The following is a 23,517-nucleotide window of genomic DNA, read 5'->3' as shown; positions in this document are numbered from 1 at the left end:
CTAGGAAAAGGAGTTCAGCAGGTGGTAGATCAGCTGTTTCATCCACTTCATCAGCTCGTCTCAAGGCTGAGGCAGAGATGGCTGCACTTGTTGTTCGCCAAAAACTTTTGAAGGATAAACATGCTCTGGAAGAGCAGGAAGAACAGCTTAGGAAAAGGAAGGAACAACTTGATTTAGAGACAGAAATAGCTGCATCGATGGCTAAAGTTAATGTGTTCAGAGCTTCTGAGGATCCAGAACATCAAGTGCAGTTTGTGTCAATTCAGACGGCATGAATTGCTTTGAGAGGGAAGGACAAAAGTTTTGAATACTGATGCCGAGACACTTGTACCTGTGGCTGGGGCACAGTTGTTTCAGGGCACCTCTGCAGTTGAACAGCAGCATTCACGCTTAGATGCTAGACCTAAGGTGTATGATGTGAGGTTTCAGCCTCAGGCTACGACATCAGGCCAGACACTTCAGATTGGTAATCAGTCTTGTCACCAGTTTGATGTGAAGCCAGATCCTTCACCCATACTACAAAGAGCTTCTGATAATCATAACTTGATAACAGTGTTGGAAAAACAGAATGAAATTACAGCCTTACTGGTCCAACAGCAGTCTCTGTCATTCCTTCCGAGGCGAGAAATCCAGATTTTTGATGGAGATCCTTTACAATATCAGACCTTCATTAGATCCTTTGAGCATTGCATTGAACAGAAGACCCGGAGTGCAAAAGACTGTCTTTATTTTCTTGAGCAGTACACCAGGGGGCAGCCCAGAGAGCTTGTCAAAAGCTGTCAGTTTATGCCTGATGATCTTGGTTATGCCAATGCAAAATCCCTGCTTCAAGAACATTTTGGAAACTCTGTGAAGATAGCTTCTGCATACATGGAAAAGATTTTAACATTTCCAGCAATCAAATCAGAAGATTTGAAGACACTGCAGTCGTTCAGCTTCTTGTTGAGAGGATGCTGTAACACAATGAGTGAAATAGATTCCATGCATGACCTGAATGTTCCTGCTAATATGCAAGCTGTCATAAAGAAATTACCATACAAGCTCCGGGATCAATGGAGGAATGTTGTTTTTGACACGCAGAAACGATTTTGTCGTAAAGTTAATTTTGGTGACATTGTTGTGTTTGTTGAGGGGCAGGTTAAGATACTTAGTGACCCGCTGTTCGGAGATATTCAGGACTCTCCAGCAGCAAGGAAGCTGGCAAAAAACTCTCAAAATCAACAGAGTTTCAAGGCAAAATCCAGTAGCTTTGCCACTACTGTTACAGCTATGAAAAATGAAGTTGAAGCCACAACAAAAACAGAAAGAAGACCACCTGTTGTAAATGTTTGCCTGTATTGTGGAGCTGGACATACTTTGGATCTGTGTCTTCTATTGGAGAAGAAAACACACAGTGAAAAGTTGTTGTTTCTTAAAGATAATGGAGTGTGTTTTGGTTGTTTGTGCATTGGGCACAGAAGTAAAGATTGCAAGAAACGTCTTTCTTGTAAAGTGTGCAATTTGAAGCATCCCACTATGTTGCATGTCCACTCAAGAGAAAAAGAAAAATTACAGGTCAGTAAGGAAGCAAAAGTAACAGGTTGTAGTGCTTTGTTGTCTGTACAGTCTAGTGGTCTTACTGGGGCCGGGGAGAAAGATTGTACACTCTCCATATTGCCAGTTCGAGTGAAATCTAAAAAAAAATAATGAGGTGTTTGTTACTTATGCTTTCTTGGATCCTGGAAGCTCAGCATCATTCTGCACTGAGTCTCTCATGAACAGGTTGCATCTCTCAGGCAGAAGAACGAGCATTTTACTGCGGACGATGAGTCAAGAAATGGTTGTTGGTAGTCATGTTGTATCAGATTTGGAGGTGGCTGGGCTGGACACAGACAATTTCTGTGAGCTACCAGATCTGTTTACTCAAAAGAACATGCCTGTTAATCAAGGAAACATTCCTCGACAGGAGGATGTTCAAAGATGGCCACATTTGAGACACCTGAATATAACAGAGATTCATTCAGGTATTGATTTTTTGATCGGAGCCAATGTTCCAAAGGCCTTAGAACCATGGGAGGTGGTAAGGAGTCAAGATGGTGGACCATATGCAGTAAAAACTCTGCTAGGCTGGACTGTAAATGGACCTCTTAGAGGAGACTGCAGCTATGACAATACAGATGTCCAGACTGATGTCACTGTAAATAGAATCTCTGTTGCACGACTTGATGAATTATGGGGACAACAGATGAAAGCTGATTTCCCAGAATGTGTTCAGGATGAACAATTGAGTTTGTCAATAGAAGATCAGCACTTTATGAAGTCTGTCACAAAGTCTGCTACATTAGTTGATGGTCATTATACCATTGGCTTACCAGTGAAAGTAGGCAAGGTTAGCATGCCTAACAACAGGAAGATTGTGGAACAACGAGCTCTGAATCTTAAAAGAAGGTTAAGCAAAGACAGTCAGTTTCATACTGACTATACCAACTTCATGAATGATTTGCTTGCCATGGGCTATGCTGAGATGGTGCCAGCTGAAGATCTGGGTCGTTGTGATGGTAAGGTATGGTATATCCCACACCATGGGGTGTACCACCCACAGAAAGGAAAGTTGAGGGTTGTTTTTGACTGTGCAGCTTCATTCCAAGGAACATCTCTTAACACACAACTCCTTCAAGGCCCAGATCTGACTAGCTCATTGGTTGGTGTTATGACAAGGTTCAGAAAGGAGCCTGTTGTTCTGATGGCAGACATTCAAGCCATGTTCCATCAAGTTAGAGTGTCAAACTCAGACACTGACCTACTTAGGTTTCTTTGGTGGCCCAATGGTGACCTTGGTCAGGATTTGGTGGAGCATAGAATGCTCGTACATCCATTTGGAGCTACATCCTCTCCAAGTTGTTCGAGCTTTGCACTGAGGAAATGTGCTGAAGATAATCAGACACATTTTAATGAAAAGGTCATTAACACTGTGTTGCACAATTTCTATGTTGATGACTGCCTTGTTTCAGTCCGTTCTGAAGAAGAGGCAGTGGAGCTGTATCATGATCTCTGTGCTCTGTGTTCCAAGGGAGGTTTTCAGCTCACCAAGTGGGCAAGTAACAGACGTGCTGTGCTCGCAGCTATACCTCCAGAGGAGAGATCAAAAGAAGTTAAGGATCTAGATCTAGACAACGACACTTTACCAGTGGAGAGAGTGTTGGGTATGCTTTGGTGTATTGAGGCAGATTCCTTTAAGTTCAGAGTTACCCTCAAGAACAGGCCTCTAACTAAGAGAGGGATATTGTCTACCATCAGCTCTATTTATGATCCTTTAGGCTTTCTGGCACCTGTTGTGCTACGTGCAAAGAAAATCCTCCAAAGCTTGTGTAGGATTCAACAGGGTTGGGATGATGCATTACCGGCTACTGCCGCACAAGAGTGGATAGCCTGGATGCAGGAACTATATCTGCTTGCAGAATTTAAGGTAAACAGGTGTTTGAAACCTCCAGATTTCGGAGAAGTTGTTTCATCTCAGTTACACCACTTTGCAGATGCAAGCGAGGAAGGGTACGGAACAGTGTCTTATCTGTTGCAGCGAAACATTCATAACCAGGTTCACTGCGCCTTTGTGATGGGTAAGGCACGTGTGGCTCCACTGAAGTTCATCACTATTCCCCGCTTGGAATTAACAGCTGCAGTGGTTGCTAGCAGGATGGATAAGATGTGGAGGAAAGAACTGAGAATGCAGCTGCAGGACTCTGTTTTTTGGACTGATAGTACTTCAGTACTCAAGTACCTCAGAAATAAAACTTTGAGGTTTAAAAGTTTTGTAGCAAATCGAGTTTCTGAGATACTTGCCTCATCAGACTCATCTCAGTGGAAGTATGTTAAATCAGCCAGCAATCCAGCAGATTTAGCATCTAGGGGTGCCAAAGTTGAATCTTTCCTTAAGACAAATGACTGGGTGTCAGGACCAAAGTTTCTGTTAGAGCCTGATTTCCAGTGCACAGTAGATCCTGATGATGCAGGAGATGTTTCATTAGAGGATCCTGAGATCAGAAAAATTGTGTCTATGAACTCCACTCAAGCTAGTGAGCAGATGGACTCAGTGATGAGATTTGTTTCTCACTTCTCCTCTTGGATCCATCTAAAGAAAATGGTTGGTTGGATGCTCAGGTTTAGGAGTATGCTTTTGTTTATTTGCCGAAAAAGAAGGCAGGTAAAGTCCATTCTTGTTGGATCTGGTTTGGAGAAAGAGCACGTTGAGGATAAGCTGCAGGAAGAAATGCAGGTTATCAAAGCACAGGTAGCCAGAGGTCCCCTTTCAGTTGAAGATCTTGATAATGCAGAAGCTGCAGTCATCAGTTATTGTCAGAGAAGCAGGTTTCCAGATGAGTTATCTAGTCTGCAGAAGGGTGAAAGCGTGAAAAGAACTAGCCAATTGTACAGGCTCAATCCTGTACTTGATGAGGGCATTGTGAGAGTTGGAGGTAGGCTTAATAAAGCGGTTATGCCAGCAGAAGCTAGGCATCCTGCAATACTGACCAAGGATCTCCACATTGCTGATCTTATTTTGCGTCATATACATCAAAGTACAGGGCATGGTGGACGCAACCACATGCTTTCTAAGCTTGAGAAAGGTATTGGATTCCAGGTGCTAGTACTGCAATTAGGAGGATAACATCAAAATGTGTTGTCTGTCACAGGTTACATGCTACACCAGGGTATCAGCAGATGGCTGATCTCCCCTTAGACAGGGTTTGTCCTGATGAACCTCCATTTACCCGAGTTGGAGTTGATTGCTTTGGACCTTTTGAGGTTAAGAGAGGAAGGGCCACAGTGAAAAGGTATGGTGTTATCTTCACATGTTTAGCTGTGAGAGCCATACACCTTGAGTTAATGTCTTCTTTAGATACTGATTCCTTCATCAATGCCCTCAGACGATTTATAGCCAGAAGAGGTCAGGTGTTGGAGATTCGTTCAGATAATGGTACTAACTTTGTTGGGGCTGAACGCGAACTAAAGGAGGCCATAAAAAAATGGAATCAGAGTCAGATACACAACATGCTCCTTCAGAAGAAGATCCAGTGGATTTTCAATCCTCCCACTGGGTCACACTTTGGGGGAGTATGGGAGCGTTTGATAAGGTCAGTGAGAAAGGTGTTAAATTCTGTTATCAGAACACAAAGTCTTGATGATGAGAGCCTGCACACTGTTCTCTGTGAGGCTGAGGCAATTGTAAATAGTCGTCCCATAACAAAGGCATCAAGTGATCCCAACGACTTAGAAGCACTTACTCCTAACCATCTATTGCTTCTCAAGTCCAAGCCATCATTGCCACCAGGGGTGTTTCAGAAGGAGGACATGTATGTTCGTCGTCGGTGGAAACAGGTGCAGTACATGTCCGACCTGTTCTGGAAGCGCTGGGTCAAAGAGTACCTGCCAGGGCTTCAGGAGCGCCAGAAGTGGCAGGGTATCAGGAGGAACTTCGTTTCTGGAGATCTGGTTGTCATCGTGGATGACTCTGCACCTCGCAACTCGTGGTTGACTGGGAAGATTATTGAAGTGATGCCTGATAGAAAAGGACTTGTGCGCCGGGTTCGCATCAAAACAAGGACTAGTTATTTGGACAGACCAATCACCAAGGTGTGCCTTCTTCAGGAGGCCGAAGAGCTGTGAGGACTTACAGCAACCTTGTCCAAAGATTTGGAAATGTATTTGCATTTTGTCATGGACACATGAACTAATGGTTGCATTATTTTGAGAACATTTTGCAGGCTTGAGATGCATTGTAAGATCATTGTTTAAAGTATTGACTGTATTAACATTGCATGTCCGTCTCCTAAACAACTGAAAGATTTGTAATTAGTGCTTAGCATAATTAGGGGCCGGAATGTAGGAGCCAAACATGTAAGTTTGGAGATGCCTTTGGGTGTAGGTGGGTTTTGGTTTACACACGGATTAGTGGGTGTGGTGATTGGTGGCACGGTGGTGATCAGTTAACTTACCTTCACCTGTGCACCTGTGGGGTGCTTCTGCTAAAAGTTGGAGTGGGGTGAGCACAGGGAGGACATTTTCTGTTGACCGCACGTTCTTGACTAAAGTTTGGCCTATTACCGGGTTTTGTTCGGCAAAGCTGTTAAATGGTAAGATGCAACGCTATGTAAATAAACTGGGTTTGGTGCGATAAAGTAAGGAGTGCGCGTCTTCACTTTGACTCCCGTGCTTAGCCTGCAGCGGCTTTAATTTTGGATGGATCGGCCGCTATAGGGGGCAACCCTGACGAGTGCCCCGGGAGATGTTAAAAAAAGGGGAGGTTATACCATTTATGATGACTGCCACCTTGGGTTTTTTTATATATAGTACCAATCCATAACTTAAAAATTGAACCAAATGTGAAAAATGACAAAGCAGCACTCGGGAACCAATCCACCCTATCAAAGGCCGTTTCAGCCCCCAAGGAGATGGCAGTGACTGGTGTATTATTTGAAGAATTCAACCAGATCAAGTGTAGCAGTCTCCTTAAATTATCAGCTGAGGACCTTCCCTTAATGAAACCCACTTGGTCTGCATTGACAATTGATGGTAAAACTTTTTCCAATCGTGTAGCTAAAATTTTTAATATTTTACAGTCTACATTAATTAAACTAATTGGCCTATAATTCTAAAATTCTTTGGGATAAGGGATATTAGTGCTTCATTAAATGTATGAGGCATAGATTCCAAACTGAATGCTTCTGAATAAAAATTAGTCAATATGGGGCCAGTATATTCACAAATTTCTTGTAATATTCGACAGGAAAGCCATCTGCACCAGGAGACTTTCCTGATTTCATTGAAGCAATGGCTTGTTTGACTTGATCCTCCATAATAGGTGCATCCAAAGATTGTGCTTGTTGTTCAAATAGTTTTGGTAACTTAATATTAGAAAAGAACTGATCTAATTTTCCCTGTTCCTGTTCTGATGGTGATTCATACAGATCTTCATAAAACTGCTGGAATACCTCATTTAATTTCTTTAGATCAGTGATACTCAACTTGCGGCTCTCGAGCCGCATGTGCCTCTTTAGTGACAAACTGTGGCTCTTTAAAGGCTTACTTGGGGAAAAAACCCTCCTAAAAATCTTTATGAAGGTAAACACTGTCATCAGTAGAGATTCATTGTAAGTCACACCTGGAATCTGTTACCCACACCAAGAAGACAGGCTTAAACTACCAAATTGAAACCTTTATTTTTTCAATCTGTGTTTTTTTACCAGTCGCACTCGACGGAGGAGCGTGTGTAAGAGAAGAGAGGAGAGGAAGTCCGCTGGTGGTGCGTCTCTTCAGGAAGGTCTTTCATTGAGTTGTGCTATCTTGTGTTAATACTGAAGCTTCCTAATGTCCTCGTTTTAAATGTTTTTCTCCAGTCACTTCTCCCGATGCTCTCTCAAACTCATATTTTATGATGATTATGCCGATGCGCACAATCATCAAAGTGCATAACACACACAGATCACATGTTGAGATATTGTAATATCTAGTAAAACTTGTCCAAACGTGGGGGTTTTGTTTGATTTTTAATGTACTGGTGATAATAAATACTGTCAAAAGAGCAGAGGTTTAAAACTAACGCTCCAAAATGAGGAAGGGCTGAACGATGGGTCTGGTAGAGCTGCAGGTGTAAGGCAGCGCTGGATTTAGTCATTTGGAGGCCCAGAGCAAAGAGCAATACGAGGCCCCCTCCCCCTTTAATTAAAGAATTAATTATGAATCTGGAAAAAAATGAGAATTAATCTTTTTTATGTGAATAAAGCCACAGAACAACAGTAAATGTCCCAGTGTGAGAAATAAATACCCAAATAGCCAACCATAATTCATCAGCTCTTTGAAAAGCATCTCAGAGCTCAAACTTAGCTCATTCTGACATCTTAAAAAATCTTTAGACCAGATGGAACGTACACAACCGGTGTCTGGCCAAAGACTTCAAAATCACCACACTTCAGGGAATAAAAAGCACATCTTTTGACTTTTTTTTAAATTGCTTTAGTGCTGTCAAATTGGTTTAAACCCACTGACAGCTGTAAGAAGGGTGACCAATAGCACTGATTTATAAAAACAAAATCATAAAAAATTGAGATACAAGGTTGTGGCCCGATGACAGTGATAAACAAAATCAATAGCCTTTATTCTCATTATCAGTGACATATTGTTTCTTCTGACACTATACAGGCATTTTTGTACCCTACTGCATCACATTGAAGCTCACAATTATCCAATAATTTACGGTTTCATTTCATTTCAAGTATGGATTAACTGACCTATTACCTACTTTACATCCCCGATTTGAATTGTGGCTCCTGCTAAAATATTTTCAAGACAATGTGGCTCTTTGGTAGAATAAGGTTGAGTACCACTGCTTTAGATGTTAATACAGGATATCACCTTTTTTCATAATTGGTATCGCACTATTAGTCGTCTGCTGTTTTAATTGCTGTGCCAGTAGTTTAACTGCTCTATCACCCCCTTCATAAAAATTTGATCTCAAACAAAATAATGTATATTCTGCTTTCCTGTTGAATATATTATTTCATTTAAACTTTAGATTACACAAGTCTTTATATAAATCGTCTGAATATTGTACTGCTAAAACCTTCTCCAAGTCAATAATTTCAGTTTCCAGCTTTTTCATTCCTTTCAAATTTTCCTTTTTCTTTTTAGATGCTTGTGCTATTAATTTTCCTCTTATATAAGCCTTAGAAGCCTCCCATACTGAGCTTAATTTCTGTGTGTACCCCACATTTAATTCAAAACATATTTTCAGGTCCTCGGCCACAAAACTCCTCATCCTTTAGAAATGCTACATTCATTCGCCACCTACCCCTCCGTCCTCTTTCAGAATTTAGATCTATTTGAATCTCAACAGGTGCATGATCAGATAAAGCTATTGGGCCAGCTTTACAGTCTATAACCTGTTCAATCATAGTCTTGGAAGAAGAAAGAAATCAATCCTTGAATGTGACTTGTGGCGGTGTGAATAGAAAGTATATTCCTTGACACTTGGATTTACCAGACGCCAGACATCTACCAGGCCTAAATCCTCAGTGAGCATGTGTAAAGCAGCTCTATCCATTGGTGCAGCTACAGTATATTTGCTTTTATCTATAAAAGGATCCATGACCTGGTTAAAATCTCCTCCTAAAAAAAATTTGTCCATCTTTTGAACTAAGAACTTTGTTAAGTTCATTAATAAAGTCCAGATCTCCTCTGTTAGGTGCATATATGCAACAGAGAACCACTTTCACCCTATTTATCAATGCATCAACACAAATTATCCTCCTGTCTTTGTCCTTAAACTCCCCAAGTAATACAAAGCTGAGTTTTTTGTTAATAAGAATCATTACCCCATTTTGTTTACTGTTAAATGATGAATGAAAAATATGTCCCACCCAGTCTCTTCTAAATTTTAAAGCCTCAGTATCTTTGAAGTGTGTTTCTTGTATATAAGCTACATCAATCATTTTACCTTTAAGATAAGATAAAACCTTTTTTCTCTTAATTGGGTTACCACATCCATTGATGTTTCATGAAATAAAATTAGCCATCTTCATGTCTCTGGCTCCATGCACATACGTGCAAACATATCTATTGGAATGTCTATGATGTCTGAACAAAGAATAACCTTGATAAAACTCGTACTCCGTCTCTGTGCTCCATTAATGGAAATCACTATAAGGGCTGCATACCTTAACAAAAAACAAATACTAACAACAACAGATAAAAATTGTCCACTGTGACAAAAAAACTAAATAATCCTACCATAATGATCCTCAGAAAAAGGGCGGGATAAACTTCATAGAGTAAAAGAAAAAAGAAAAAAGAAAAGGCACATATTAAGGTTCGTGGTGTGCTGGGCGTTAGACCTGGGTTAACTTCAAAAGTCACTGCTCCCCTTCCCCATCCTGACATACCTGAGAGGTTAGTCTCACTTTGCACATAGATCCATAAAGATTGTTCTCTGCATCATTTAGTCATTGCATTGTTCATGTATGAATTTCTCGGCAGTCGTGTTGTCAGAGAAGGATTTTTTCTTCCCTTTCCAAGTTAAGCGTAGGTCAGCTGGGTAGGCAAGTGTGTACCTTATGTTGATTTTCTGCAACATAATCCTCGCTTTGGTGAATGCTCTTCATTTATCAGCCAGCTCTGGACATATCCGAGAAGAACGAAACTTTGCTGTCCTTCCACATGACTCCTCTCTTCACCCGGGCTGCCTGTAGCATTTTCTCCCTCACAGAGGAGCGTAAGAAGCGTAAGAAGCGTATAAGCACCAACTGGGGGGGTGATTCTTGTCAGACCTGGGGGCCAGGGCTCGGTGTACTCTCTCGATCTAAACTCTCCATTCAACTCGATACCCAACCCCTCAGACATGATGTTTTGGATGCATTTTCCCTGACTGTCCATTTCTGTCCCTTCTTTTAGGCCCACCAACCTGACATTGTTACGCTGGCTCCTGTTCTCGGGGTCCTCGACATGACTCCACAACATCTCCAAGCGCCTTTCATGCTGCTTGCTAGCATCCGCTAGCTGCTTGGTAGTGTCTTCAACATCGGAGATGCAACCCTCAGCTTCAGTCAGCCTTTCTTGAATTGCATTAACGGAGTTTTTCAGCTGCGCTGTGGTTTCTTTAATGGTTGTCACATCCACAACCACCACGCTTAAAGTTGAGCTCATACAACTAACTTCTGCTAGCAGACTCTCCATGCTTGCTTCTGCTCTGGCGATGTGACGTCTGTCAGCGGGTTGCTCCTCAGTCCCCGCCCCCCCATGTCGGATAGGTGGGAGCGTTTTTAATGGGTTTTGACATCTTGCCAAGTCATCAATAACACGCCCTATGTCACAGATGAACAGTTGAGCATTTGCTTCTTAAGTCCCGAATGAAGAAAAGTGGGATAAATATGGTCTAATTAACAAAGTTTCAGGATGGTTTGTCAGAGCAAATTCAGTGTGCAGCCATCTTGCTTATAGTAAAGTTAACCCAGAATATACTACTCTTCTTCCCTCTGAGTTCCTGTCTTTGCTTTGTCAATCAAAAATCTGTTTTCCAAGGCGCAATGCAAAAAAAAAATATTGCAATTATTATTATTATCGTTAGACATTATGTATTGAATAAAGAATGACAAGTTATCAGCAGAAGATGAAAGCAGGTTCATTATGTTGAAACTAATTTTTGTAGCGATCTAGCTACACTCCCCTCCAAAAGTATTGAAACATTGGGCCCAATTCCTTCAATTTTGCTGTAGATTGAAACCTTCGGGTTTGACAGAAAGATGAATTTAAGACAAGAGATCAACATTTCAGCTTTAATTTCCAGGTATTTTCATCTGGATCTGACATGTGACTTTGAAAATAGCTTTATTTGTAACGGAGCACCAAATTTTTAGCTGAGCAAAGGTATTGGAACAGATAGACTAAAAAAAAATTAAAGTGAATAAAACTCGGTATTAAGTTGCAAACCCTTTGCTTGCAATAACTGCATCAAGCTTGTGACCCACTGACATCACCAAGCTTTTGCATTCTTCTTTTGTGACGCTTTTCCAGGCATTCACCGCAGCTTCTTTCAGTTGTTTGTTTTAAGGGGTTACCTCTTGTCCCTTCTTAACTCCTTTGTTGTTTTGGCAGTGTATTTTTGGTCATTATCTCGGTGCATGATGAAGGATATCCCAATCACTTTTGTTGCATATTTCTTTTAATTGGGAGAAAAAAAATTTGTAGACTCCTAGCTCATTTTTGCTGCTGCTATCATGCGTTAAATCATCAATGAAGATTAATGAGCCTGTCACATAAGAAGCCATGCAAGCCAGTGCCATGACATTACCACCACTGTGTTTCACAGACTGTTGTCTCTGTACGTGTTGGCAAATTCCAACCTGGCGTTCCTGTTGTTCTTACTAAATTTAATTTAAATTACATTTAAATTAAATTTAAATTTAAATTAATACATAAAGCAGCAGTCAAGTTATGTTTATTAATCAAAATTATGGGATGAAAAATTCAATATAATGAGAAAAACAGACTCTCTCATAATAGTTATTTTATTTGTACATGATGATTTTAATCTCACATACATGAATATGTACCTTGCAGTTTTAATCACATTATATTTATTTATCATGTGTGAATGATTTCTGGCTCATATTTACGAAATTAATCTTATGAACTGGCCTCATTTCTGACTTTTTGCCCTTAATTTTAATTTAATTTTTACTTTTTAGCTCCAATTTATTAATTTTTATCCTGATTATCACTCAACAACTTTGGCCCTCTAGCCCCACGTTATAATCATGTTAGGTATAATCACTGATATAAGAGATATGCCACACGGACATTATAATATTATCACCTACGACGTAACGTTAAATACTGGCGTGTAAAATCAGATTTGTGGCAGAGCTGCATAGGTGGTTGGACATATGACATCATTTATAACTGACACAACTGTGTCTTTGCAGTCTGCGAGTTAAAACAGAGATTTGAATTTATACGTTTAGCTAACTAGCAGTGCAGTTGTTAGCTTGTTTATCTTACTCACCATAACATGCTTTCTTTGATTTGACGTGCTATTTTTGAAGCCGTTTTAGGTAGACACAGTAGGCAGCGCATTATGTGGCTGTTGTTCCTCATCGTTTGAAAGGCAAAGAATCAGAATCAGAATCAGCTTTATTGGCCAAGTATGTGTGCACATACAAGGAATCTGACTCCGGTAACTTTTGCTCTCTTGTACAAAAAACACAGAACCTAACTAAGCGTGAAACAAAGATATATACATATATACAACATAAATTAGGCATTAACATAAATTAGGCTTTAACAAGCAAAGAGAAATTGCAAACTGAAAGTAAGAGCACATATATACAACGTTACGGGAGTATGTACATTGAGTATATACAATAGTGCAGAGTTATAATTATTGTTCTTGTTCAAGTGATGATCTAACTCTGGGACCACCCAGAGTTCGTCAGAGCGACAGCCCGGGGGAAGAAACTGTCTCTGTGGCAGGTGGTTTTGGCGTACAGTGCTCTGTAACGCTGGCCTGAGGGGAGGAGTCTAAACAGGTTGTGTCCAGGATGTGAGGGGTCTGTGGAGATTTTGGCGGCCCGCTTCCTGACCCTGGACTGGTACAGGTCCTGGATGGAGGAAGGGCGGTGCCAATAATCTTCTCTGCAGACCCAGTTGTTCTTTGCAGTCTGTCCCTGTCACGTCTGGAGGCAGATCCAAACCAGACTGTGATGGATATGGTCAGGACAGTGTAGAAAATGATCAGCAGCTCCTGAGGCAGGTTGAACTTCCTGAGCTGACGCAGGAAGTACAAGCTCTGCTGGGCCTTCTTCCGAACAGAGTCTATGTGGGAGGTCCACTTTAGGTCCCGTGAGATTGTGGACCCTAGGAACCTGAATGAGTCAACTGTAGGGACTGTTGTGTTGAGGATTGTGAGAGGAGGGCTTGAGGGGGGCTCTTCCTGAAGTCCACTGTCATCTCCACAGTTTTGAGCGGGTTTAGCTCTAGGTGGTTCTGACCGCACCAGAGGACCAGCTGTTCCACTTCCCCTCTGTATGCAGACTTGTCGCTGTCCTGGAGGAGTCCAATGACAGTGGTGTTGTCTGCAAACTTCAGTAGTTTCACAGAAGGGTCCCCTGAGGTGCAGTCATTTGTGTAAAGGGAGAAGAGCAGTGGGGAGAGAACACACCCCTGGGGGGCGCCAGTGCTGAGAGTCCGTGTGCTGGATGTGGTGCTTCCCAGTCTCACCTGCTGACTCCTGTCAGACAGGAAACTAGTGATCCACTGACAGGTGGAGAGGGGCACAGTGAGCTGGGACAGTTTGTGCTGGAGGAGCTCTGGGACGATGGTGTTGAACGCAAAGCTGAAGTCCCCAAACAGCACCCTTGCGTAGGTCCCTGCAGAGTCGAGGTGGTGCAGGATGTAGTGCAGAGCCATGTTGACTGCATCATCCACTGACCTGTTTGCCCGATAGGCAAACTGCAGGGGGTCCAGCAGGGGATCAGTGATGTCCTTCAGGTGGGCCAACACCAGTCGCCAGTCAAAGGATTTCATGACCACAGACATTAGGGCGACTGGTCTGTAGTCATTCAATCCTGTCACGGGGGTCTTCTTGGGAACCGGGATGATGGTGGAGCGTTTAAACAGGAGGGGACCACGCACAGCTCCAGGGAGCTGTTGAACATCTGTGTGAAGATGGGAGCCAGCTGGTCAGCACAGACTTTCAGGCAAGATGGAGACACACTGTCCGGTCCTGGAGCCTTCCTGATCTTCTGTCTTTGAAAGAGCTGACGCACATCCTGTTCACAGACCCTCAGTGCAGGCAGGGGGTCAGACGGTGTGGTGGATGGGGGTGCAGGTAGACCTTTTGTGATGGAGGTGGGGGGAGTGAAAGGTGTGAAAGTCCTTTCAAACCTGGAATAGAAGTCGTTGAGGTCCTCAGCCAGGCGGGGGCTCCCCACAGGGTGGGGGGATGGTCTCCTCTAGTTGGTGATCGTCTGCAGGCCTTTCCAAACTGCAGAAGAGTCGTTAGTAGAAAAGCGGTCCGTCAACTTTTCAGTGTAACTCCTCTTTACTGCCTTGATCTCTTTTGTCAGCTTGTTCCTGGCCTGCTTGTACAGGTCCCGATCCCCACTCCTGTAGGCCTCCTCCTTGTCCTGGTGTAACTGCCTCAGTTTTGCAGTGAACCATGGTTTATTGTTATTGAATGTGCAGAAGGTTTTGGTCTGCACGCATGTGTCCTCACAAAAACTGATGTAAGATGTCACAGTGTTGGTCAGTTCATCCAGGTCAGAAGCTGCAGCTTCAAAGACGCTCCAGTCAGTGCAGTCAAAGCAGGCCTGTAGCTTCATCTTTGACTCATCTGTCCATCTCTTTACAGTCCTCACTACAGGTTTAGCACATTTGAGCTTTTGCCTGTAGGTCGGGATGAGATGGACCAGGCAGTGATCAGAAAGTCCCAAAGCAGCACGGGGTACAGAGCGATATGCATCCTTTATTGTAGTGTAGCAGTGGTCCAAAGTGTTCATGTCCCTGGTGGGACACGCCACGTGCTGTTTATATTTAGGCATTTTCCATTTTGAGATTTGCTCTGTTAAAATCCCCAAGGATGATTAGCAGAGAGTCAGGGTGTGTTTTCTCCACATCTGTAATCTGGTCGGCGAGGTGCTGTAAAGCCTCTGTTATGCACTCATGCTGTGGGATGTAAACACCGACCAGCACAAAAGAGGAGAACTCCCGCGGAGAATAAAAGGGTCTACAGTTTATGAAAAAAGACTCCAAGTGAGGGCTGCATGACTTCTTTAACATTGTGACATCTGTACACCAACCTTCGTTAATGTAGAAGCACGTTCCTCCTCCCTTTGTCTTCCCAGACTGTTCTGTGCAGCGGTCCTTGCGGAACAGCTGGAAGCCCGGCAGCCGTAGTGCGCAGTCTGGGATGTGTTCACTGAGCCAGGTTTCAGTGAAGCACAGGGCGGCAGAATGGCGAAAGTCCGAGTTCTTGGTTAAAAGAAGTAGCAATTCATCCACTTTGTTAGACAGAGAGCGGACGTTACCCAGGTGTGTGGAGGGGAGAGCGGTACGTAATCCCCGCTACCGCAACTTGACAAGCGCTCCTGCTCGTTTCCCACGCCGGCGTCTCTGTCTAAACCCACAGAGAGCTGCTGCTCCTCCAGCCAGACTCTCTGGAAAACAGTCTGGCTGAGAGAAAACCAGAGAAAAAAGTCCGGCACTAGATAGCCCTATGCGCAATAATTCCTCTCTATTAATTGTAATAGCAGAGGGAGCGCAGAAAGAAACACTAAAAAGTAAAAAAGTAACAAGTAGGAGAGAGCGCAGTACCGAGGCGACCGTCCGCGGCGCCATCTGGAAGAAGAGTTTTGATGTTGAGCCAGGGATGAACATGCTCCTCTGAAACAGACGCAGGTATTACATCTTCAGCCATTATCTCCAACTGTTGATAGTTAAGAAGGAGGGGGTCACTCCTCTGTTTATTCTGTGGTGCTGAGGATCTTATCTCACGTTGCTGTGAGAGCTCAGCTGAGTGTAAAAAAATACTTAATGAAAATAAATTATAGACAAGTAAAAGTAGTGACTAGTGTATTGCCCAATGTAACCAGGTAGAAGTATCATTTTTAAGAGTAAAAAGTACTCTGCTCAATAACTACTCTCAGAAGTAGTTTTTTTTTTTCAAAAAACTACTCAAGTACAGACCCTTTCCAAAAAATGAGAATATCATGGAAAAGTTGTTTAAGTACCACAATTCCATTCAAAAAGTTAAACTTTCATAGATTATAGATTGAGGGCCCACAATTTAAACGATTTCAAGTATTTATTTGTTTATTTTTACATAATTTGGGCTTCCAGCTCATAAAACCCACGAAAACAGGATTTCAAAAAATTAGAATACTGTGAAGAAATCACCATTTACTTCTCAGTTTTTGCAGAAAAAAAGAAAGAAATTAGAATCACATCAAATCAATCAAAATATGGTACTTTCAAAACGATATGTCAATCTTCAATACTTGGTTGGGAATCCCTTTGCCTTAATCACTGCCTCGATGCGACATGGCATTGAGGCAATCAGCATGTGGCATTGCCTGGGAGTTATGGAAGCCCAGATTTCCTTGATGCTTGCTGTCAGCTCTTCTTGGTTGTTGGGTCTGGTGCCCCTCATTTTCCTCTTGAGAATACCCCATAGATTCTCAATGGGGTTTAGGTCCGGCGAGTTGGCTGGCCAGTCAAGCACTGTGATGGCATGGGCATCAAACCAGGTTTTGGTGCTTCTGAGGTCCTGCTGGAAGATGAAATCAGCATCTCCATACAGATCCTCAGCAGAAGGAATCATGAAGTCCTCTAAAACATTCTGGTAGACTGTTGCGGTGACCTTGGATTTAAGAAAACAGAGTTTACCAACACCTGCACCGGACATTGCACCCCAAATCATGACTGACTGTGGATATTTCACACTGGACCTCAAGCAGCTTGGCTTCTGTTCCTCACCTGTCTTCCTCCAAACCCTTGGACCTTGATTCCCGTATGAAAGGCACACTTTACTTTCATCGGAAAAGAGGACCTTGGACCACTGGCCAACAGTCCAGTCCTTCTTCTCCTTGGCCCAGTTGAGACGCTTCCTACGATGTGGTGGTTTTTGAAGCTGTGACTCCCGCCTCATTCCACTCTTTCTGGATCTCTGCCAAATTCTTGAATCTTCTCTGTTTGATAATCCGCTGAAGCCCATGGTCATCTCTTTTGCTGGTGCATCTTCTCCTGCCACATTTTGCCCTTCCACTAGACTTTCCATTGATATGCTTGGACACAGCACTCTGTGAACAGCCAGCCTCCTTAGCTATGAACTTTTGTGGCTTACCCATCCTATGGAGGGTATCAATGATGGTCTTCTGGCCAGTTGTCATGTCTGCAGTCTTCCCCATATTGAACCGAACTGAGACAATTGAACCAAACTGAAGCAATTTAATGACACCTGGGGAAACCTGAGCAGGTACTTTGAGTTTAGTAGATGATTAGTGTGTGACACTCAGTTTAAAACATTCATGCCCTGCAAAATTTGGACTGATTTCTTCACAGTATTCTAATTTTTTGAAATCCTGTTTTCGTGGGTTTTATGAGCTGGAAGCCCAAATTATGTAAAATAAACAAATAAATACTTGAAATCGTTTAAATTGTGGGCCCTCAATCTATAATCTATGAAAGTTTAACTTTTTGAATGGAGTTGTGGAACTTAAACAACTTTTCCATGATATTCTAATTTTTTGGAAAGGGTCTGTACATGTAACTGAGTAAATGTAACCTGTTACTACCCACCTCTGCACACCTGGACAACAAAACACACCTGTCAGTCACATGTTCCAATACTATTGCTCACATGAAAAACGGGTGGGTTCAAACAAAGAATGCTATCTTACAAGTTGTGTATCCGATCCAGATGTAAATACCTGGAAATAAAAGCTGAAATGTTGATCTATTGTCACGTTCATCTTTTGATGTCAAACCCAAATGTTTTCAGTCTACAGCAAAAATAAAGGAGTTAGCCCCACTGTTCCAAAACTTTTGGAGGGGGATGTATAGTAAAAGCTTGTATTAAGCCACAGTAAATATGAAAGGTGTATGGAAGGTAAAATGATAACATACATGCTCTCCATTCGTCTGGATGTTTAAAGGGAAAGGCCAGGCCATTGTCAATTGCTGCAATCTTGATACAAGAGTCTGAAGAAATCTCTGGCCAATCTGTATCCTACAGAGAGGAAAATCAATCAAAAAGGTTTAAGAAAAAAACTAAATTATTTAATAACATCAATTAATGGTTAAAAAAAAACATTTTCTCATTCATAAAAACAGGACAAATCTGTATTAATGATAGAAAACTAGAGAGCGTTCTAATTATGTTAAGTGGAAAGGTCACTAGGGGCACTTTGTCTCACACTATCAACATAAAAGGTGCTGTCTGCTTCTTAGGATGAAGACATGTGACTTAAGTGACAGCTTTGACCTATTTACTTAAAGCAGTGGGCTACAGCAATTTACCCCATTTGGTCCTGTTATATGATGATTTTTTTTAAGACAAAAAAAAAAAGACTTTTAGAACAGCAAATCTTGTTGGACAAGGAAAACTTAAGGTAATGTATGTAACATGGGTCTATGAATCCTGGATGACCGCCAGAGGCAGTGCTTCAAGCATTGGATAACACATCATTTATGCACAGGTCGAGTAGCTACAGTATACCAACAAAGTCACGAGTGACACCTGCTGACCCGGACTATCTATAGCCTCGTTTCCACCAGGTGGTCTGGTTTGATTGAGAATGGTTTTGTATGGTTTAGTGTGCTAAATACCAAAATAGTTTGCGTTTGCACAGACACACATACTCACATTCAGTAGGGAATAAGTATTAAACAGCTTTATTTCAGCTGCCAGAAAAATAACTACTAGGGCTGTCAAAGTTAACAGTTGTGAGTCCTCTTGGTGTAAAGGGATGTTTGTGAGCCTTTATTTCCCCCATGTGAGGTTGAAATTCTCTGCTTTAAGAGTGAAGGATTGAAATGATCTTTGAGTGATTTAAACTTAACTGACCATGTTCTTCATGTACATATGTGATGATGGGATTTGTTTTTCTGTGTTAATCTGCTGAGAACAACAGAGAATTTAACTTCTAGAAGTCCAAAGTTGGACACTACATTGTGGTATTATTCAGCAATGTTACATTAAGGTCAGTATCTCCACTTGTTGTCCTTGTTGGGCTTGAGTTTACTATGTTATGTCAGCATATTTTGGAGCATTCAGTATCTTTGAGCTTAGTCTACTGAATTATTTGAACATTATCTGTCATTGTTTTGGGTTGTTTATATGAACAAACATTTGCATAAAGAAAGCATTTTTGTCCACTTGTGTTGATAAGGGTTTTGAAACTTTGAGAAATAGTCCTGTATGGTACATTTAGAACAGATAGAAAAAGTGCAATTAATTTGCGATTATCTCAAGTTAACTATGATATTTCTCCCCCTTGCCCTATCCTCACAGAGCAGACTTTCGTGTTATGCAGTCTGGAGCCAAGCAGTTGGGTCGCAAGCTGACAAGACGTCAGTGCAGTCCCCTATTGTTGCGTGTGTAGCTCCACCTGTTTGGGACGGATAGGTAAGATTGGTACCCCAATCTTACTGAAAAGTGGGACGGTACAAGTTGGGATTTTTTTTGGACCCTTTCCAACTTTTGCTGTATGGAAAAATAAAAAATGCATGCTGTGCCACACAGAACTGAACAGGACCGCTTGGTGGAAACGACCTATACTGCATATATTCCGGTGTCATCATGGAATCAGTTCCTACAGAATCTTCTTGCAAGATCACAAGGATTCCAAGTGACTAAGTGCTCTGGCGGCCATCCAGGATTCATAGAACCATGGTTCTGGCAGTGGGCGACCATCTGTCTGATATGCCTTGTTAATAGCGTCCACAATCCAGTGGGACAAGAGTTGCTTGGAGACAGCACTACTTTTCTTAGTACCACTATGACTGAAGAACAGTTGGTCTAATGTACGTTTGTTAGCTGTGCTATTAATATACAGTTTCAAAGCACAAACCAGCCACAGCAATTCCCTATCATTGTCTTCCCTTGGTGGGGGATCATAACGCACAAGCTGTATTGGTTGATGAAGGTTTTACCTCAATAACACCTTAGGCAGAAAAGCTGCATGTGGCCACAAGGTGACCCCACAATCACCTGGGTGCCACCTCAGACATGTCGGGCTGACAGACAAGCCATGGAGCATGGAGCCATGGAGGAAGGCAGTCTTTCCTGACAGCCACTTTCAACTCGGTCTGTGTCAAAGGCTTAAAAAGAGGCAAACACAGACGGTCCAGTGCGAGGGGCAGTTCCCAAGCTGGCACTCTACGGGCTCGTGGGGGACAAAGCCTCACAGCCCCCCTCGTAAAAAGTGTAACTAACCAGTGGCCAATTGTGCCGTTGTTGACTAGAGCATGACGAGAGCAAATGGCAGCTACGTACACCCTGAGGGTAGACAGGGAACAGCCAGAATCCAAGTGGGAATGTAAGAACTCCAGGATAGCTGGCACAGAGGAGCGTTCTGGGTCCACCTAGTTGTCTGCACACCGTCCTGAAAACAGCCGCCACCTGTTCTCATACTGTAAGTGGGTAGATGGAGCTCTGGCATTCAAGATCATCTTACAGACAGAAATTGAGCAGCGTGTCAACTTTGGGTTGGGCCTTACAGCAGCCAGACCCACAGCTGAAGGCATTAAGGGTTGGGATGCCAAATCTGACTCCCCATCTGTGTCAGGAGATCTTGCCTGTTCAGGAGATGCCACAGTTTACATGGCTGCAACAGAGTCTGCACAGCAGTGGGAACCATGACCTCCTTGGCCAGAGGGGGGCCACCAGGAGCAGCCTATGGCCCTCTATGTGAACCCTCTGTAGCACTGTCTGAATCAAAGGTAGTGGAGGAAAAGCCTACAGGAAAACCTAGGCCAGTCGTGTGCCAGGGCGTCCTGCCCCAGAGGACTGGACTCTTCTCCCTGCAAGAGAACCAGAAGGGGGCAAAGGTCTGTGACCTCTGAGGCAAAAAGGTCTCCTTCTACCCTGCTGAAGAGACCCCAGATGGTGAGCACCATCTGTGGTTGAAGACGCCACTCCCCTGGAGAAGGCTTTTCCTGTGACAGGAAATCCGCGACCTGGTTTCATTCTCCAGGCAAGTAAATTGCCCTCAGGCTGGCTAGGTGTGGGGCTGCACAAGTAAGGAGGTCCTGTGTCACTTGCAGTAAGGGTGCAGACCTGGTGCCCTCTTGATGGTTGATGTGAGATATCGCACAAGGACATGCTTCCCCATAAAGCATGGCAAGAAATGTCTTAATGAGAGAAAAATGTACATCCATTGAAACTGCACATTGACATGGTCTGAAAAGGCTTGAACAGGCCACTGTCCCTGAACTGTTTGGTTTTGCAAAACTGCACCCTAGTCTGTGAGGAAGGTGTTGGTTGTGACAGTTTCACACAGCTTTTCTTTTAGTTTGCCCTAAGGCCCAGTTGGGCAATGTGAGAAAGTAGAGCTGCTGTGTCCTGGGATACCTGCAATTGGGATAGTACACACACCAGCCAGTCATCCTGGTAGGTAAGGATTTTCATGCCTTGGGATTACAGGGGAGACCGCACTGCTGCCACACATCTGGTAAACACACATGGGGAAAGGGAGAGACCAAACAGAAGAACCTTGAACTGAAAATGGTAGCCTTGAAATGCAAAGCAGAGAAATGATCTGTGAGGGGGGAAAATGAAAGCAGGCGTCTTTCAGGTTGATGGATGTATACCATTCTCCCTTGTCCACAACACACAATACCTCTGTAATGCTGAGCATATGGAAGGAAAATACCTTCATGAATCTGTTGAGGCCTCGTAAGTCCAGGACAGGGCATAGACCACCATCCTTCTTCGCTACCAAAAATAGATTGAGTATTAGCCCCTGGGTTGAGCCACGGGGCCTACAAGTTTGATGGCACCTTTGACCAAGAGGGTAGAGAGCTCCTGGTTCAGGGCTAAGGCTTTTGCAGGGTCTTGTATGATGGTCATTTTGACCTGGCCAAGGGTTGGGGCCCGCGTCAGAACTGCAGTCTGCACCACTGGGATAGGGTGAAAACCACCCAGGGGTCTGGTGTTGAAGTAGCCCAGTAAATAAGCTGCCTCTGGTTTCCCAGCAGCCAACTGCTGCTGCCTCTGGTGGCCACTGGTGGGAGCAGTGGACTGAAAGCGGTGGTAGGGGACAGTAGAAACATCCCTGGGCCGTTGGTGGGGAGGCATACTCCTACTAAGTCCAGCCAAACTTGGCGGCGGGCCTGGACAAGGGTGGGCAGCACCCACCCCAACTCCCTTGTCATCAGTGCAGTGATGTATCACTGAGGCTGTGTACTTTAGTATCTAACTGAGAGAGCAAGCATGAGGTGGAACATGGGGTCCATTCAAAAAGTTAAAAAAATTACCTCCTAAAGTCTCTTCAGGACGAGGAACATCTAGAACAGCAGAAATGTTTCTCTTAATCTGAACTTTCTGCAAAGTCAATATGACTATATGAATAACATTCAAGTCCTTTTATTTCGTAGCGATATTAAATTGTTTTTGTTTTATTTCCTACCTATCCATTTATTTCTTTTGTTCTTTGTCTCTGTTTGTTTTAATATCACATTTACTTTAATATTTCATAATAGTTAAACAGATGCAGTTTGAAATACTGAGTGAACAGTTACTGTCTGGATAAACATGAAACGAGAAGAAATGTAAACTTTATCATAAGTGGAACAATAAAGTTTTCTTGTCTGTAATATTCCTCTGTTCATCCCTATTTCCTTCCTTTTATCACATGCATTATAAGTTTAACAATGAATTCTACTTTTAAAATTGGGGCTAGTAAAGTTACAGTCAAATTGATCACTTGTTTTGATGGGCAGTCAACAGGTGCATCACTTTAAATAAAGTTTACGCAAAGAATTGTGGGTTGTCTTTTTATCTCTCCTTTGGTAAAGGATGGTTCAGTGTTTCCTTGGCTAAAGGAGATAATAAAGGAAGTAATGAAGCTCCTTTCTTTTTCAGTTGGAGACTTTGAGCTGCCTTTATCATGGCTGACACTAAAATACTTCTGGGTTGTTTCACTCAAGAAGCTTCCTAAGCAAAATGGACTATTCGAATGGACCCATGGAGTTTTTTATGTGACCCATTTGAGCTGCTGCATCATAAGATTTTGACAAGTGGTCATCAGTTACCCTACCCTGAGGGTGTAAACACTGTGCAGCCTGCCTAAGGGCCTCATCTGGTGATACAATAAGTACAACAATGGTCGGCTCTATAGTTGGCATGTGACCCAGTCCGTACTTGTCCACATGCTTGCTTGTCTCAGCCTGGAGGGATAAAAAAGCAGCGTTCATCTGCTGAAGCTTTGCAGATAGCTGGTCCACCTTTGAAACAAGTTCAGACTCTTTGGCCTTCCTCCTTGAAGAGGAGCC

The 23,517-nt window shown here is 42.9% G+C and overlaps 1 protein-coding gene across 1 annotated transcript in view; it reads right to left on the bottom strand.

Moving 5' to 3' along the window:
* The window catches only part of pi4k2b (phosphatidylinositol 4-kinase type 2 beta), a 118,789-nt gene that overhangs the window by 33,325 nt on the left and 61,947 nt on the right, over positions 1–23,517 (bottom strand). Inside the window, exon 8 of the mRNA XM_041785507.1 lies at positions 18,148–18,250. Within this exon, the coding sequence (XP_041641441.1) occupies positions 18,148–18,250 (103 nt within the window). The remainder of the gene's footprint in view (positions 1–18,147; positions 18,251–23,517) is intronic.

This window comes from Cheilinus undulatus, linkage group 4, assembly GCF_018320785.1.
Source record: "Cheilinus undulatus linkage group 4, ASM1832078v1, whole genome shotgun sequence".
Taxonomy (NCBI): domain Eukaryota; kingdom Metazoa; phylum Chordata; class Actinopteri; order Labriformes; family Labridae; genus Cheilinus; species Cheilinus undulatus.
Note: the sequence above shows the minus strand (reverse complement) of the source record. Positions and strands in the feature narration are given on the sequence as shown.